Genomic DNA, 19,496 nt, shown 5'->3' with positions numbered 1-19,496 from the left:
GTGAATTACGGCACCTGACAGGTGCTAAGTGCTCAGGAAGTTGGAGCTGTCATTTATCAGGTCACACTGAACCACGGGAGAATGTTGCCTGTCGATCACTTTCCACCTTCTAAAATGGCAGTTTCACGTGGCCCAGTTTAGAGTTTCACTGTTCATTTTAATGTCCTGCTCACCTTCTAGATTGAACTCCTTCTAGTGAGCAGGGATGGTGTGCTTTTCAGGTCAATGTCCTCCCATTGCCCAGTGGAACACCCAGCTCCAAGTCCACGCTCGTGAAACATGCAGAGTTGAACCTAATGCACACCCTCTTAGCTCGCGTCCTAGTTAGTGAGCTAGTATAGGTTCTTTGACTATATACAGAACTACTATGCATTCTTTTTTTAATTTATTGTTGAAAGTATTACAGATGTGCCCCTTTCTCCCCCACTGACCCCCTCCTTCCCACTCCCACCCCCTCCTGCTTTCCCCAACCTAATGTCTGTGAGTATGCATTCTTATTAGATTGGTTGGATAGTTGTTGACAGTCTCACTGAGTGTATCTTTGACTTCTAGGATCCAGAGGAAAATGGGAATGTAATACACCTCTGTCCCACCTTTTGTCACTTACCTGGAATGACTTCAAAGACAAACTTCCCCGCTTCTTCTGGGTTTGTGGCAATCTCCTTGATCATACTTCCTGGCAGATACATACAACCCTGAAAGAGCGAAAGCCAAGCCTTTAAGAGGAGCAGCAACTTCCTCACCTATTAGCTGACATTAAGTTGGAAGACAGGATAGTTATGGGATGGGGAAGAACATGGAAAGCTAGCTATGAATGGGGCCCTTCTGCTATTCAGGTCTCAGTCAAAGCAAGTGGTAGCTTATCTAACGGCAAGCTAGGTTCTTGGGGAGAAAAGAACAAGGTACTGACAGCAAGGCACTGAACCCCAGCTCCTTCACTAGCACTTGCCTTTTCCCATGTTTCCAAGAACCCAACTTTCTGGCCAAACCAAACACCAGGTCTTTATGAAGGCAATGCTGAGACTGGGTGGACTGTACTATCTGCAGGGCTGCAGGAGGGGGCATTGAGGACTGACCACAGGTAGCCATTCAAAGGGATGGAGTCTTCCCCCTTGCTAAGCACTTTGAATATATTATTCATTTAGTTCTTCCAGCAATCCTCCAAGCAGGGTGTCATTATGCCCATTTACAAGGCAGAAAACGGGGGATCGGAAAGGTTCTGTAATTTGCCCAATGTCACAGAGCTGGTTAGTGGCAGAACAGTAATTCATCTCAGAAGTAAGTTCAAAGTCTCTTACACATGAACATGTTATTGGAAAAACAAGTCCCTCCCACCACATGTATGCTCGATGTGTTACCACTCACAGCGCACTGTCACTTGCCTGTCTCATCAGATCCTCACAAACGCTTTATAGCAAGAGTACGGCAAGACTTGCCACTTCTACTTTGGAAACCAACACTTGAAGGTCTAAATGACTGCGCAAAGGAACAGAGTGAATACGCACTAGTCAGTTACTCATAATTTGCACCTCACTGGCTGCTGGGGGCAGCATGTCTAATTCCGAGCTGAGTAGACCTGCGTGTCCTCATTCTAGAAGCAAGTGTGGGTGAAGGAGACTGGCAACAAAGAAGCTACACAGGCAAGAGTCTTAAGGAACTCTCAGATCAGGAACCTGAAAGAATATTTAAATGTCTAAGACAATGAGAAGTGAAGAAAAAGAAGAAGAAATGGAGGAGGAGATGGAAAAGGGAAGAAGAGAAAAATAGTGGAGGAGGAGGAGGAGGAGGAGGAGGAGACGAAGGGGAAGGAGAAGAAGAAAAAGAAAAAGATTAGTCTATAAAAGGGAATTCTGCATTTTTTTTTTTTTTTTTACATTTCTCTAAGTTTATTACTTAAAAATAACCTCCACCTACACGGTCCTCTCATCATCTTTAAATAGTAGTGGCCTCAGAAAAAAAAATGACCCTGAGGTTGTGCTGCTGGGCTACTTCGGGTGAGTGATGGCACCAGAATAAAAGGCCTTGCTATTTTTAGACAGAGGGGAGCACTGCCGGATAGGAAGGACAAAAAGGGGTGCCTGCCTCTCCCAAGTGCCTCTCTAAACTATTATTTGACACCAAATCATTTCACTCAAAAATAGTGAAAATAAATACCAACTGTGTACATAGCATTTATTGAGCAATTACTAGACGACAGGCTCTGTGTTAAATGTCCTAAATACATGATCACATCTACTCTTCTGAAAGGCTTATGAAGGATGACTGCTATTGCAGAGATGAGGAAATAAGGCTCTGAGAGGTTAGGTAGCTGATCCAAGATTGCAAAGCTAGGTAATAGGAAAGCTCTCCTTTAAACCTTGGTCAGTGGGATTCCAAGAATTACCAGTAAGGCTTTATTGACTGGTCCCACTGACTTGCTGGAGGAAGTCATAATCAGAGTTAAACTAAATTACATCAAGGCGTAAGTGACAAATTGCAAGCCGTTTCCTGATATTGAGCATGACAGTGATGGGGAAGAAAGTATCGTCCCGGAAAAGGAAGGGCCTAAGTTGCCCATGGCCACTTCTGCCTCCTTGGTGAGTGGATTGGGGTAAACTCTGTACAAAGATGGAAGGTGGGAAAGGTTTACGGTGGAAGCCACAGATCCTACAGCAATGACGCTGGGGAGAGGGGTGTGTTGACGGTGTGCCAGAACCCGCTTTTATTGGCTTAGTACTGTTACATTTCCAGGAACTCTGGGAACCAATTGTTAAACACAGCCACTATTAAAAGTTAAATTACATAAACTTACATTGAAATATTTTATATGAAAAATAAAGCTAATTATACTAAGAATACATCACTTCCTAATTATTTACTATATTTAACCATGATGTTTGTTCACGTGGTTATTCACATCTCATCTACCCGCGTGGTAGAAATTCTACATAACATTTGCTACTGCGCAGCCCTTCTCGACCCCGCGTTCAGTGATGTCACGGTAGCAGCCTGAATCAGCCACGTGGGAGTATTTACGCTACAGCAATTGGCAAATGCTGCGTCCAAATCAGCTCCCCCACCTCAGCATTTACCAGCACACCACTAGTAGACAACCACCTGGGTACTTCACAGAAAGCAGAAGACGACACTATGGGACAACTAAGCCAGGCTCATGTAAAACCATCCTTGTAGCAGAGACTTGAGGGCAAATTGCTGAGATTCTGTTTTAAACAACTTCCCTGACAAGAAACCTTTCGAAATGAGTTATATAAAGCTAGGTTATAGTTAAAGAGAATTATGATGTGAGAACTACAGACCTTTCTGAGTACTCAGAGATAAAAATGCACAGATTGCCTTCTATCAAGCCTAGAGGTTCCCCAAAGCACACACACACATGTCCATCATTAGTGTTTCATGACTTACGCAATCGTTCTCCCTTGTTGGATATTAGGTCCAACGATTCTCACTGTGAATAGCACTGCATATATTATTTCTTTTGATGGGTTCTTAAAACCAGAATGATAGGTATGATAATTTTTTGGCTTTTGGAAATCTGGCCAAATTGTTTTGTAGAAAGGTTGCACCAATGTACACACATATCATTAGTACATTTGAGGGACTTTACATCTGACTGCTCTTAGATTTTGGGGGTGTCTTCCTTTTTTGAGTTTTTAGGGGTCAATGTATGTGTGTTCTTTTTAAATTTACAATAAATTTCTATTTGTGCCATAGAAAAATTAGAAAGTAAACAAAGAAAGGAAATATAAAATTATGGGTAACTCCCATACTCAGAGATAACCATAGTTAACATGTGTATTTCAACCCTTTTTCATAAATATAGATTCATGATTTTTTCCCCTCAAAAATGGGATTAGTATACAGAGCATCCTTTGTTGTAAACTGCTTTTTTCCAAAACAATTATACTATGGATAGCTTCCAATTTCAACAAGTATTAATTTAGGACATCAATGGCTAAAATGTATTCTAGTGTGTGTGCGTGTGTGTGTGTGTATACACACCCTAATATAATTTAGCCCCTACCCCTGGGCATTGTTTTTACATCACTGTCATAAATAACACTGTAGTGAAAACCTGTACAGGTAAATTTAATTGTCTACATCAATGTGAAGCGCCCATTTAGGTTAAATTCCTAAAACTAGAAGTACAGGGTCAAAGGATTTGCATTTTTAAAAGGCATATTTCCCATCCAGAAAGTTGGTTTTTATGGTACAGATATTTTAATTTGTGCAATTAAATTTGCTTTCCCTGGTGCTGTCTTTGTTGTATGCTTAAAGATTATACCTCCCAAAGATTATGAGGATCTACATTTTCTGCTAGTATTTTTACTAGCTTATTTTTTTTAAGTCTTTAGTTCATCCAAAAATCATGAATGGTGTGAAACATAGTGTGGAACTGTTCCTTTACTTTTTCCAGAGAATTTAGCTCATGTCTGTAACTTTCATTTCATTTTAGATATTTGCAATGTTTGTAAATCCCAAAATAATGTTAAATGATAGCATAATAAAAGTACTCTTTTTTGAATATATTTCTCTTTATCTTAATGAAATAATTTGGGTATATGGAAAGTCTACAAGAATATTATTTTATTTTATTTTGTATTAAATTTATTGGGGTGGCATTGGTTAAGATATCTTCTTAATTCTTGTTTGTGATAATAATATGGAAATATTAGCCCAAATTTCCAGTAGGCAATTAGTTAAATGAATTATAAATATTCGTGCAATAGATTATTTTGCCACTATTAAGAATTACATGGTAGGAGAGTACTTAATTATAATGGACAATATTCGTGACATATTGTTAATTTTCCTTTTATCCTCACCTGAAGACATTTTTTTTTTCCTCACCCAAGGACATTTTTCCATTTCTTGTTCAGATAGAGCAGGAGGGAGAGAGAGGAAGAGAGAGAGAGAGAAAAACATCCACGTGAAAGAAACACATCGAGTGGCTGCCACCCACACGACCCATCCAGGGCCGGGGACAAACTGCAACCGAGGTACATGCCCTTAGCGGAAACTGAATCCGGGTCTCTCTGGACCGCAGTCCAATGCTCAAACCGCTAAGCCAAACCGGCCAGGGTCGAGGACATTTTTTTTTTTTTTTTTTTTATCATCCTCACCCGAGGACATTTTTCCTTTTTTGTTGTTGTTGTTGTTGTTCAGATAGAGTGGGAGGGAGAGAGAGGAAGAGAGAGAGAGAGAAACATCGATGTGAAAGGGACACATCGAGTGGTCGCCACCCGCACAACCAACCAGGGTCGGGGACAAACTGCAACCGAGGTACGTGCCCTTAGCGGGAACCGAACCCAGGTCCCTCCGGACCGCAGGCCGATGCTCTAACCGCTGAGCCAAACCGGCCAGGGCTCGAGGACATTTTTATATTCATCTTCAGATAGAGCAGGAGGCAGAGAAGGAGGAAACGGGAGAGAGAAACATCGACGTGAAAGGGACACATCGACTGGCTGCCACCTGCACGACCCAACCAGGGCTGGGGACAAACTGCAACTGAGGTACATGCCCTTAGCGGACACCGAACCCGGGACTCTCTGGACCACAGGCCGACGCTCTAACCACTGAGCCAAAGTGGCCAGGGCTCATATTGTTAACTATTTAACTAAAGAATATTATTATACTGATTTTGCATTTAGAATAAACAAGTTTCTAAATGTTACATATAGAGAAAAATCTGGAAGAAGTGAGGATTTAGGTGGCTATTTTTGCTGATGGGATTTTTATTTCCTACTTTGTTCTCTTCCACATCTTATAAATTTCCAACCATGTACACACATCACTTTTGTAATCAAATATATATATCCAAACAAAGTAAAGCATTCTTTCTAAGAAATTCATTTTATTCCTAAAAACGTAAAAAAAAAAAAAAACCAACCAACCAACCAAACAAAAACACCCTTTTTATGTCTGAAATGAGTATTTGATTTTACCCAATTCTTTTTTCAGCTATCGATTGAGGGATTGTGTGGTTTTTCTCACTTGACTTATTGATATCGACCTATTGATCTGATGTATTATATTAAGAAATTCCCTACAAAATAAACCATACTTGTCTTCCTAGAAGCAGTTTTATTTAATTATTCCAGTCTAAGGTAATCCGGAGAGGACTAATCCCCAGAAGTAAGGGAGAGAAACTAGGACCTTCAATCATTTATTTCACCCTTTGACATCAGTTTATACTTTTACAAAACGGTATTTTCTTACACATGTTTCATATCATTTGATCCTGTAACAAATGCAGGCCAGGTATGAGTGTCTAATTTTATTCCTATAAAAGAGGGCTCCAGAAAAATTAAATAATTACATGGTAAGCTAGGAAAAGAACGCAAGCTTGAAGATAACATACCTCTCGCCCTCCACACCTCATGGAAGTGAAGCTCACTGCACTGTCCTTTCCTTTGGTTCTGGAAGGCCCACGCATGGTTGCCCTCTCCCTCACCCTCTGCTGATGGGAAGACTTCGGCATCAGCTGTCAACGCACCAGGTACCACCACCTTAGCCTGTAACTACTTGGTTCTGATAGAACTGAGTTGCTCATAAAGTGAAGGAAGTCTGGTGGGGTCTCTGGCCCTTCTGTACCCTCTGCAGTGACTGACACTCACAGCCCTCAGTGGAGGGCCGGATTAACCAGGCTGCCGCTGTGTCGCGGATCCTCAAGCCTGCCTTTAAAGAGAACTGTCCTTACAAACAACCGTCTCCTTTCTTTACATCCCCTCCCATGCACCCTCAGTATCTTCACCCTTCTTGGGGCTTTGTTTCTGGCTCCTGAAGGTTCTAGAGTCTGTCTTCCCTAATAAGTTCTTTCTGGCCAAGCCCACTCTTCTACTTCCAGAGATATGTGTTCAGATAAGGTGACCAGTTGTCCTGGTTGCCCCAAGACATAGAGTCCATACCTGGGGTCCCAGGGTAGTTGGTAAAGCACCCCCTTTTGCTCTCATGTGCATGATGGCTACAAGGGGTCACTGATGCAGGGAGAAAAGATCGAGGCCCAAGATAAAGTATCAAAGCCCTCTCTAGCCCATTCAGTACATCAGGAAATCCTGTTTGCTATGCTTTCAAAGTAGATCAGGAATCTGGTCACTTTCCTCCAGCCCATATGCCACTGAGATTCTAAACATCATAACCTCTCACCTTGGCCTCCTTCCTCCGGCCCTGAATCTATTTTTGAATGCTGTATCCAGAGCCACCTTTTTACAACACAAGTCAAAGACTGTCCCCTTTCTCCCCATCATCCTCAGTGTAAACACTCAAGTCCTCACTATGACACACAATGTCCTCTGTAATCTGTATCCCAATCTTTCAATCCCACTCCCACGGCCTCTCTGACCTTATCCCCTCTGATTCTCTCAGTCCTTAGCTCTGCTGTTCCCCACACGTCAGGCATGCTCCACCTCAGGGCCTTTGCACGGGCTATTCCCGCTACCCAAAGTGCTCTTTCCCCAGAGATCTGCCTGACTACTTGTGTCTCCTTCTTAGTCTTTGCTCAAACGTCACTCTCTTCATAAGATCATTCTGACCACCTGTTTAAAAATTATAACACCTCCCCCAAACTCTTGACACCCTCTTAACTCTTCCTATTTTTTCCTCACAGAACTGGTGATTTTCTACCAACTACATATATTTTGTTGTTTATTATTTTTATTCTCCGCCTTTCCCCTCATCCTCTGCGTTCTATGTGGCAAAGATCCTTATCTCTTTTACTCACTGGTTTATTTCAAGTACCCAGAACAGTGTCCGGCACATAACAGATGCTCAATAAATATCAATTGAACAAACAAATGAAAGCCTCAAATCAATTTTCCTGACCCCAAATCCATCTCTCTGAGCCCTCCTACTCAGCATTACTATCCAGACCACAAGGCCAGCCTTGACCTAGAGCTGAATTTAAGGACATTCCAGTGTTCACCTGGGGCTTCCTGGAGGAGGATCGCCTTGTTAGGTTTGCAATTCGGATTATGTATCTAGAAAATGGTGAAAAAACAAGGAGTAACCTCCTCTCAAATAAACATGCGTCCAGTCCTAGTGGGCAGGCCCCTGGGAGTTGATGGTGAGCTGGGTGCGCTCCACACCCGCCCCTGTGTGCCTGAAGAGAAAGCCCTGGCAATGGGGACAGACACCTGGCTGGTACCTGTGGCTTCACGTCCTCTTCGTCCTTGTAGTAGTAGAGCTGCTGTGCCCTCAGCACGAAGTACCTCAGCTGCCAGTTTTTCACGATGGACCTCTGCTTCTTCAGCCAGCCCATCTTGATTGGCCTTTCCAGTGGGTTGGGGGTGGACGACGGGTGAAAGGCTGCCATCTGCTCACCGGTCATCACGCTCCGGGACCGAGCTATGGAGAGTAACAGACAGGCAGACTGACTGAGAGATATGAAGCAGTGTGCAAAAAGTGGGTGGAGAGGCCAGAGCGGAACCCCCGAGGGGGCCGAGAGGTGGCTGGGGCCCCAGCCAGGTCCAGCTCAAAGGTCCAGATCTGTATCAGAGAAAGTCCCCTATGACCCAGAGAGCTGCCTGCTGCCGATGCGGCCGGACGAGCCCTGGAAGGAGGCGAGAGCCAGCGGCCCAGTGCACACGCAGTCCGGCAGCTGGGGTCGGCCCCCTCATTCTGCAAAGCGAAAGATTGGCTGGAGACTTCTGAAGAGGAAGTGGCCACAGCATCCGACAAAAGGTGCTTCCTTTTTCCTGCGTGGGAGTCAGTATCTGACGAGAGAGGAGAAAATAGTGCCCTGCTCTGAGGGTTCAGGGTGAGTCCCCCGCAGCTGCCGAGGCTCGGGAAGCTGCCGGTGTTCCTCACCCAGGAGGGGCCCCACTGTCAAACGGAGCCCTTCCCCAGCCCACCCCCAAACCTGCCAGGTCCACGCAGCAGCGTGCAGGAAGCTGGCACCTCCTGGATTTTCCTGATGAGTGTCACTTAGTGCCCTTCCGTCCCCTGCCCACTGGGAGTGTTTACAGCTCTTTCTACTGGACCAAGAACCTCCTGTGGCTGTTTTCCTACCACTGTCCAGTCAGGATGCCCCTCCCCTGTGGATGACGGTGCAAAAATGTTCGAAAGGAAAATGGATCTGCCAGCAGAACACAGAAGCAGAATTTGAACACACACCCCTCAATCTAATGCATCATTCTGTTGGCTTTGTTTTTACACAGAAGCTCTGCCTGTCATTGGACCAGGGCCAGGTGTCCCCACTTGTCTCCACGGTAACTCCCATCCAGAACAACTCTCTCCTTTTCTTCCCTCTGCAGCAATGGATCACCCTGTCTGTGGTCCCCGTTAAACAATTCCTCTGAGCCTCACCTTCCTTCTTTCCCAGACAGTTCACCAGTGCCCTTGAAACCATGCTGCAGCTCATTGTCCTCAACCTTGCGCTCCACACTGGAACTCATTTTCCTCAACCTTGAACTGTGCCTCATGCTGGAACTCATTGTCCCCAACCTTGCGCTCCACACTGGAACTCATTTTCCTCAACCTTGAACTGTGCCTCATGCTGCAGCTCATTGTCCCCATCCTTGAACTGTGCTCCACACTGGCCAGGCCCTAGTGTCCCCATTTCTGTCCTCGCCAGGGGAAGTCTCCATCTCATGTTGCCTTTGTTCAGCTGTGGTCGTTCCCAGAACATCCACGGCTGAACTAAGCCCACTCCACTCTCCCCACACTGCATCTCGCCTGGCGAGAGACCACCTCCTCCTGTCCCGGCCCTTTCACCCGAGTCCACTACACAACTTCCCTGAGCATCAGTTTTCTCACTGGTTAAACTAAGACAATAATAGTCCCTACTCATCGGAATTGTTGTGGAGATTAAACAAGCTTACATATATGAGTCACTTGGCACAGTCTCTGGTCCACGGTGGCAGATGTTACCCATTTTCGTTAACAGGTGATTTTACTTCCTACTGCGAGGATGGAGATCAGCTCTGAGAGCTCCCTGAAGTCACCTCTTCGCTTCAAAAGGTCACTCCGTCGTCACGCTGTCTCTCTTCCTTCATCTCTATCGCTAATGTATTGAACTGACAACTTTCCCTATTGCTTTTGATCCCTTTTTTCCTATCTCATGGTAGGCCTGCGGTTTTCAACCTTTATTTGTGTTCATGACATACTTTCAAATCCTGAATTGAGAGAATCTTTCTTCCACTGGCTCCTGTCGTATCCGGGGTTATCAACCTGTTTACATGGGTTGCCCTTCAATCCTGCATTGCTGTCTGATGAGGACTCTGCCCTAATAGGGCTCCCTTGACCCTCACAAGGGGTCTGTATTCTTGTCACATACCTCATTCCAGGTGCCAGCTTGCAGTCACCCTTCACCTCCCACCAAGGACTGGCGAGGCCATACTATGTTCTACCCAAGGAACCACACATACTTGATTCAGCGGCCCCCTGTGGACAGACATCTGTGTAAGAGTGCATCTACTCAGCTGTAGTAAAAAGTCATTTGACATTTTGCTGACAGCCTGGCGGCACAGCTCCGAAGGGTTTGCTTTACATCTGTGCGTCCTGGAACCCCAGTGAAAATTCTTCTCAGAGCCTCTCCTTAGTTAGCTGCTATCTTCCGGCTCTTCCATCTGTAACCCACAGAACAGACTTGATGCTGCTCACTTCCTCTAAGGTTGTGCAAACGATCTGAAGGAACCACAGGGAGGTTTCAGTGGGAATACACTGGGGAGGAGAGAATTCAAAGAACTGTAGACAGCTCTGTGTCTCTCTAGGTCTGAGACTATACCTTACAGAGACTCACCTCTGTCCTAGACAGAGAGCAAGTTGCAGGAAGAGGTGAAAAGTGGTTCTCACACACACACACACACACATAAGTGGCACAGTTAGGCATTGTGGCAGATGCGGCGATTCTCCCCTCCTTAGCAGCCTCTGTGTGGCCCAGCCCAGTGTGACTTTAGTCACCATGCAGCTGAAGCAAGGTTAGACTTGGGAGGGATGGTCCCCCTCCTAGCAAGGGCACAATGTAGAGTCTTCACTTGGTTTCTGGGTGATTATGTCACTCTAAGGAGACAACACAGGGGAAGCGGAAAGCACACAGGTGCCACCTGGTGATTATGAGGACTCTGGCTTCATGGGACCCACAGAAATCGTTAGAACCGCTGTAGGAGATAGGAGAAGCCATAGGTTTCTAACAGCATTGAAGAAGTGAGATGGGGGGAGCAGGAGCCAGAAAGACACTATAGATTGAAGAGAATTAACTCAGCGCAGAAGAACTCAGTTGCTGGGGTATTATTCAAAGGTTAATTCTCAGAAATGTTTTATGCTCTGTTGTGGCGAAAACAACAACAAAAGCAAACACATGAAAACCAAAACCTCCCTCTAGAAGCATCTGTGCACTGCAGAATGACCTGGCAAAAGCAGACATAGGTTGGGGATCTAATGCTCTTAGACCTGGCCAAGAGGGGCTTAGATGCCCTTGTGACAAGAAGGCAGCCACCTGTCAGCCCATATATGGCCTTGACTAACAATTTTTTTATATTCCAGACATGATGCTCTTCACCCATACATCCACCCAGTGCTTCCTGAGTGTCTGTGATCATTGCCAGCGTAGGAGGTGTGACTGTGGTCACTGGGTCATGTGTTACAAGTTAGAGTGTGGATGGCTCAGTACAAACCTCCCACTACCGAAATGAGGCCCGAACGTGGGGGAGATGACAGCTGGGCTCCAAGGAGCAGGGGGACTTTCTGTCCTGTGTCAGGGCCACCTCCCACCTCAGCCCTCAGCGTTGCTCATCAGCCAGGCATATCGTGAAATGACCGAAATATCAAGGAGGAAAGCCTGCTGGGCCCTGAGTTTGACTTGGTTTTGACTAACTTTCCTTAAGAGTTCCTTTGAACAGCCTCTCTTTGTGGGTGTGACTTGTTCCCAGATAAAGTAAACAAAGAAATCTGTTGCTATTTATGGAGCTATTTCTCATAATGAAAATAATAACTGTGATAAGCTTCGCTTGCGACCCTGTCATTGCACAACGAGTGCACGCTCCCAGCCCTTTGGGAAGGGTTTCTGGACCAGGCTGTGGGCTGGAGGGGCTGCAGGCAGACCAAGGAGGCAAGGCGGGAAGTTGGAAGGCAGTGGGTAAGCGTTCACAGAACACTCTGGACAAGGGGGAAGTGGGGGCCTCGTGAAGACAGAAAGCCACCCTCACTCTAGTAGAGAGAGAAAGAACAGCCCTAGCATTATGCTGTCCAATACAGTAGCCACTTGCCATGAGTGGCTATGTACATAAAAATGAATTAAAATAAACAAAAACCAGTTCCTCAGTCACACCTGCCACACTTCCAGTGCTTAGTGGCCCCGCGTGGCTCAAGGCTAGAGTGGTGGACAACACAGACGGAGAGCACGTTCATCGTCACAGAACGTCCTATCGGTCAGCGCTTCCTGGAGTCAGTGTTACCATGACTCAGCACAGGACAAAACAGGCCACCAAGGCTGGGCAGCATGTCATCAAACAGAGAAATCAAGCCGGAGGGTCCAGAGAAAAAGTGGCTCCAGGTGGCAGAGTAAGAAGTTCAACCTTGATCTAAGAGATACTAGGAAGCCGTTTCTTGTACCTCGGCGAGTGAAGCCCCTGATAACATACAGACCACTATGTGCTGCACATGCTGAACTTCAGTGCAGGTGAGCGAGGGCATCAATAGGAAGGAAAGACATGAAAAAAGTGCCTATTCCAAGGAATGCTGTTTCTGCAGAAGTTCGCTGGGTTTTCTTGTTTTGTTTTGATTTTTGCCTCAAGTTGGAGCAGAGAACATTGAAGAAAGGAGTATAGACAGAGAGGTCAGCTTGGGAAGTGTTATTTCTTCCTTTCTTTATCCTCCCATCTTCTGACCTCTAACTCCCCAAAAGGATCCCTCATAAAATCTTCGAGGTCTACTGTTGAGATATCTCTTTGTTCTGCTCTCAACTTTGCCTCAGTTTCAATTCTACGTTAGATGGCTCTGAAAGTGTGGGTGAGGTGGAAACAGTTCATCCAAAGCTGCAGGAAGTACTAAAGGTACTTCCTCAATATGTTGATATGAGTGGTGCATTAGTCTAGGAACCACATTTAAATACATTTGAAAAGGGAGTAGGATCTATATGGCATCTCCTCAGAAACCCTCTCCTGAGCTGCAGACCCATCTATCCAACTGCCTGTGGTCACCACGTGGGAATCTGAAGGTCACCTTGTTGCAAGCTGAACATACCACCTTCATCCTCCTCACCTCCCACCATCCCCTGCCCTACACCAACAAAACACCCAAACCTGCTTCATCTCTGCTGGTCTCTACGATGTGCAATGAGTGACCTCTTCCTGCCGACCAACCAAACCAAAAAGCTATCACAATCAAGAACTCTTTTTTTCTGATCTTGCCTTTGTCACTACCCCAACCTGACTTTTCTGGCCCATCTATCCTGTCTCTGGATTTCTACGGTAGTTCTCTGACCTGTCTCCTTCCTACCAGACCTACCTCTAGTCCATTGATGAAATGGTTTATGACGTGGTCCTCCTAAAACACAAATCTGATCATATTCCTATCCTGCCTAAGAGTTTCTGATGATCCCTCAACATCTTTGTCCTAAAACATGAAGGTTGAACTCCCTACTGTGGGGTTCAAGGTCCTTTGTGGTTTTCCACTGCATTCCCTGCGCTTCCCCCATACCCATCCTCACGCCATCCATGACAACATTATATCCCTGTGCTGTAGTATTCTCCCCATTTATGTCCATCTGCCCCTCCTTTTACCTCTTGGAAAGCTCTCCTTCACCCTTCAAGACTTGCTTCAGGCCACACCTCCCATGAGAAGCCTTCTTAGCCCAGCCAGATTCAGTTATTCCTTAGACTTTGTTCCTTCTTAACTGGGGTCATATGTCCATCAAGGCACCTACCTTACCACCCCATCCTTTTTCTCGCTGTCTTCCCTCTCCACTACACTCTAAGAAATCAGGGGCTCTGCCTTGATGCACTGGCCTTGCTCATCTTGTGTCGCCAGCACCTAGCCCAGTTCTTGACAAAGAGACAGCTGGCGACACAGAGAACAGGCTTCCACATGCGCAGCCTGGGTGAGTCATGTTCTGCCTCTGAGGGTCCGTTTCCTCCTCTGTGAAATTGTGACGATAAGATGTACCTTGTGGGGTACGATCCTAATCTTTAAGGATTAATAATGATAAGTGGACAGGATTCAGCCAATGTCTACTTAAAACACAGCCATTATATATGGAAGCTATTACTATCAGCACTATTATTATAGTTGGACTCGATTTTATGTTAAATGAGAGAAAAGAAAGGAGATGAAAGAGGGAAGGGATGCAGAAGGGAGAGAGGGAGAAAAGGAAAAAGGGAAGACTAGCTGGACATTGTACAACATTCCAGGTGCAAATCCAGAGGCCCGAGTTAGGAGGGTGGCCATGGGAAAGGAAAGAACAAGAGAGGCAGTTGTGAGGCAGACACCAGACCGCGGCTGAACAAGGAGGACTGAGAGGCAAAGGCTTCCGTGAGATTTGGGGTTTGAGTGACTCAGGTAAGGTAGCCTTCTCTATCCATTCATTCAAAGCACATTAGCTAAGCACTTGGCATGAACCAAGAACCATGTCAGATTCTGGAATATAAGATCAACCAGATACAACCCTGCCCCTAAGTAGCTCATAGACCTTTCATGGAAGCAGGGAAGGAAGTCAGAGACCAAGGTGGGTATGAACAGGCAGGGAGTCCAGTTCTGGCCATAATAAAATGTGAAGGTGGACTGAGAACTTGAGACTTGCCCAGAGTTCTGGTTTTGACAGGTAAAGCCTGTGAATTAGAAAGAGGATAGGGGACTCTGGCTGGTGTTCCCAGTGTTTAGAGCGTCACCCTACACACCAAAGCTTCATGGGTTCAATTCCCAGCCACGGGCGTGTACCTGGGTTGCAAGTTAGATCTCCGGTCCTGGTCGGAGCACTGCAGGAGGAAACCAACAATATGTCTTTCTCACATCGATGTTTCTCTCTCTCTCCCTCCCTCTCTCCTTCCCACTCTCTCTAAAAATCCATGGAAAAAATATTCTCTGATGAGGATTAACAAAAACAAAGAAAAAGAAAAAGAAAGAGGTGCACTGGGAAAGCCAGGTGGTTTGAGTGACACAAAAATCTCAGCTCTGAAAAGTAACACAATAGATGTTCCGAAACCAAAGAAAGGGATGAGCCCAGAGGACACTAGCATCAAGGGAAGCATTTTTAACTTGAGGCTATGGAGAGCAGCTTAAATACGAGACAGAAAAGGGTACTATTTCCCTTGGGACTTTAAAGAGAGCTTGCACTAAGTCTAAGTATGTACGGAGAATGTACAGCGAGAAAATCCATGATCCCCAAGGGTGTGAGGGTGGAGCAGGGCTGCTGCCTGGAGGGGAATGAAAGGAGAGAGGCTGCCATCCTGTGCGATCGGAGGTCCAGGCTGGCTCCTTTGGATGGAGAAACGGTCTCCTCTGCCTTCGAGTGGGTGATGCAGCCACACACCAGGCTGGCAGCTTGACGAGGGGAGCAGCAGCTGGGTCTCATCCCTACTCCGCCTTTCTGCCAAGACCCTTGCACAGCCCACACTTACACAACCTTACACGTTCTGCAAGAGGCTACGTAAGCACTCTCCAAAGCAAGAGCTTCTTTTAAAGAAGTATTTGAGTTTCTGATCCCAGCTTTCTCTCCAAAAGGTGTATTTGACCACAGAGGTGGGCGGAAGGCCCCCATGGCCTCAAAAACGAGCCTCATTGTGCTTTTACTGCCTGTCTGCGGGTTATAAGGTGCTGCAGTTATAAAGAGGTTCTTAAGGGCAAGGACCAAGTCTTATTCATTTTAGTATCCTGAGGACCCTCCGGGGTCTGTCTCAGAAAAGTTAACTGGAAGGAATGAAGAGAGGAGGGGAGTGTGTGCCTGTGTGTGTACATGCGCACGTTATATGGAGAGAAAATAATGTTCAAATAAAAGATGCATAGCATAGATTCTCTTTAACAAAGACACACGTCTTTCTTATCCTTTAATTGATCAATCAGAGAATTTTTTGGGCATTTCTTAAGCGCAGGGCATGGTTTAAAAATAGAGGGAACCCTCTAAATGAGTGAACTCGAGATTTGTGGGGTTTCAAATATTAACAGTGCCCCCTGACACACGACAGGGCACCCACAGCTCCCTTTGCCAGTGGCCGCCTCAACTGCAGCCCGCTTCGTGACCTCATACTCTCCTCGGATGAAACAGGGGGATTGGCAGTCGATCGTGAACCACCCAGCATTAAGGAGAGGTCGGTATCTAGTTGAGACTTTCTTCTGGTAAAAATCAGAGCCGGTGTGGCTCAGTGGACTGAGACTTGTCCCATGGACTGAGAGATCCCGGTTCGATTCCCAGTTAGGGCACATGCCCCGGTTGCAAGTTTGATCCCCTGTGGGGGGGTGCAGGAGCCGGCTGACTGATGTTTCTATCTCTCTCTTCCTTCCTCTCTCTTTAGAAAAATCAATAAAAACATATTTAAAAAAAATTATAGCAGAAAAGAGTACCATGGTGGAAGAATGTAGACTGGAAACTCAGCTATCGGTAAGTAGGTTCCCAAGGACAGAAATTTTTTTACAGATTTTCTTCACCAATCTGACCGCATCTCCTAGAAGAGCATCTGGCCTATTGAAGTCATCCAATAAATATTTGCTGGGTGAACCAAATGAACATTTTAGAATGAAATGCGCACCACCATCAGGCATTTTGTACTCGCAACATATATTGGCCAATTTACCTACATGTGGGGTTTCTAGATATGATCACAATTGCCCACTCAAGCAGAGTGGCCAGGAGAAGATACAATCTCCGGTGTGATAATAACCCACATCAGGAGCGATATATCTATTGAGAATTTACCATGTGTCAGCCACAACGCAAACACTATAAGCCCAGGTTCATTCGATGTTCACACTGACGCTCCGCGGTGAGCCCCGCGTTGCCATCCCCACTACTGACGAGGGGGCAGAGCTCAGAGGGTGAGGGCTCTGCCCCGGTGGCACAGCTGGAACCCCAGTTTCAAAGCCCCGTGGCCATACCTAGGCCACCCCGTCCCCAGAGAAGCGTGTGTTCTAGAGGCGAAGAGAGGCATCTACATTGAGAACCAAAGTGTAACAATTCACAAGGTTGGGCAGTAAGAGTGAGAGGGCGGAGAGGGCGAACCCACCACGTGAGACACCTGCCTCGGCCTCCACCCACTTGGCCTTAATGTTATGAGTAAACAACTTTGTGTTATTTTTTCTGTCCAACGAATGCTCCGCAAGGCTCAGCAGGCCTTGAGAAAAACAGTGGAAATGCAATGGCCCTGAACCCTCAAGCCATCGCTGGGGCTGTGCTGACGTCCCCGCAGGAAATGGACATAGTAGGTGGTCCTGCCATGTCTTGCCAGCTCTGTGCCCAAGCTCCTTGGAAGAGACCTAAGGATTCTGACCAAAGCCCAGTGTGGCCATGGCATGGGAGGGGGGACCCAGGGCCAACCCGAGGTGGGCCCAGCGCCCAGGTCACAGCTGGCTCACAGCTCACAGCCTGTGCCCCACCCCGCTGAGGAGGGAGCTGCTGGGGGACAAGTGAAACAGCAGCCCTGACATCAGTGCCTCTGACAAACAGGGATTCCCCCCCCACACACACACACACACAACCCCCACATGCACCATCCCCCACACCACACACATGCAGACGCTCAGTCTGTCCAGTTATCATATCACACTGGAAAGATGTCCTGCACAGGAGAAAATTAGGTCTCTGAACTTCAAAACCTCCAGACTTGCTTTGGTTATCCCTTTCTTCCCCTCTCCAAGGCAAACTGCCCTCCATGTAAAATCACCCACCGTTCAGGAGGGCGGAGAACTTTCCACTTTCAAAACCTGGCATTGAGACTTTAGGATAAATGTATCCTGTGATTACTCTCCTGCATATGTTTTTTAAAAAATTTTGTCTTTATTGATTTTAGAGAGGAAGGAAGAGGGAAAGAGAGATAGAAACATCGATGAGAGAGAACATTGATTAGCCACCTCCTGCATGCCCCCACTGGGGATTTGGCCCACAACCTGGGCATGTGTCCTGACCGGGAATCACACCAGTGACTTCTTGGTGCGTGGGTCAATGCTCAACCAGTGAGTCACACCGGCCGGGCTATGGTTTTTTTTTAATTCTAAGTTTCATTTTTAACTTTGGGAGGAAAAACTTCGCCCCCTGCCACAGGCAACAAGCGGTGACTGAAGACGACAGAGGGGCTTGCTCTGTGCACCTGCCATTCGGTCACACGGGCTTTCCCAGGACTCTCACGGGGCAGACGAACGTATGTGACCCCATTTCAAAACATCCCCGGCTGTTCTGTTCCCTGGCTGCCTGCTTCCATTCGCCGGAACTGAGCGGGTTTGATTTTCCCATGTTCTACAGCTTGTAGAAATGCCCTGCAAGGTTTGACAAGCCAGCATTTCCACCCAAAAGAGCAGATTCTGCTTTGGAAAGGGACTTAGCATACATAGCTATGTCTTTTGCAGGAAGAGGTAAAAATGTGGTCTCAGTAGCAGTAAGAAGCGGGGGAGAGAGAGAGAGGGAGAAAGAAGGTGGGGGTGGAGACAGGAAGAAAGGGAGAGAGAGAGAGAATTGGCGTCATGTTTCTTCAGAGGCTTGCAAGGCCTTCTGCACTCTGGCAACTTCGCCCGACCTAGGGTGCCGTCCAGGGCCACCCCTGTGGTGTGCACGGTTTGGAGCTTGTGTGTTTCTTAGGACTTTCCAGTGCACTTGCTTCTTGTGGGTGTGTGTCTCTATCAGTTGCAACACTTCATGGGCCCCCTCTGCCTATCTTTGCATAACAGGAAGCCAAGCATAATAACAAGAAGCTTACAGAATTGTACTGTTTCCTCCTAAAGTCTGCCCCGGGCTGCCTATTCCTCAGCACAAGGTGAAGTGGAGATTAGGCAATTGGGGTAGCCGATGTGGCTGTTTAACTGTGTGTCAAGCTAACTGCCCTCCCAGACATCCATGTAACAAGGGACCTGGCACCCCACAGGACTGTGGGGCGCTGTGCCCTGCCGTGACTGGTGAGCTAAAGCAAGAGGCCATTGGAAGTATTGAGCCCTCCATGGTCGAAGCTGGTCATTTGTTCTAGATCAGAGGTTTTGCTCAGAATCTAACATTCATAAGTAAATAATGCATTAGAATACTTAAAGTATTTGTACCTTATAAACCCAAGTGAAGTCCGTGGCCCCAGTACTTCAGAGCAGCAATGCAGCCAGAGCAGTGCTCAAGGCCTGGCACCGAGGATCAAGCACTTGGCCTTGACAAGGCTACAAGCCATTGTCCATCCTCCAGAGGTCACTCCTAGGGCCCTCACTGGTTTCAGAAATAGTGATTGTTAACTTTGTAGCTCTACTAAGAGTGTGAACCAAGAACAATTCTTGCAGTGGGAAGGGCCTGGCATGTAACTCATAATATGATTCTCTTATTCTACAATCTAATGAAAAGATTCTATTAAATATTGAGACAATTAAATTATGAAAAGAGAATAGAT

General features: G+C 46.4%; 1 protein-coding gene across 3 annotated transcripts in view; it reads right to left on the bottom strand.

Moving 5' to 3' along the window:
- ARHGAP25 (Rho GTPase activating protein 25) overlaps nt 1–19,496 on the bottom strand; it is a 74,509-nt gene that overhangs the window by 32,542 nt on the left and 22,471 nt on the right. For 2 of the 3 annotated variants that reach the window (XM_036263505.1, XM_036263506.1), the window contains exons 2-3: nt 8,141–8,340; nt 608–695 (exon numbers count right to left, since the gene is read on the bottom strand). In XM_036263505.1, coding sequence (XP_036119398.1) covers nt 608–695; nt 8,141–8,340 — 288 coding nt within the window. Of the gene's footprint in view, nt 1–607; nt 696–8,140; nt 8,709–8,854; nt 10,324–19,496 lie in introns of those variants that run through there. The other variant, XM_036263507.1, reaches the window with a different exon arrangement.

The sequence above is a fragment of the Molossus molossus genome, unplaced genomic scaffold (assembly GCF_014108415.1).
Source record: "Molossus molossus isolate mMolMol1 unplaced genomic scaffold, mMolMol1.p scaffold_m16_p_15, whole genome shotgun sequence".
Classification (NCBI taxonomy): domain Eukaryota; kingdom Metazoa; phylum Chordata; class Mammalia; order Chiroptera; family Molossidae; genus Molossus; species Molossus molossus.
Note: the sequence above shows the minus strand (reverse complement) of the source record. Positions and strands in the feature narration are given on the sequence as shown.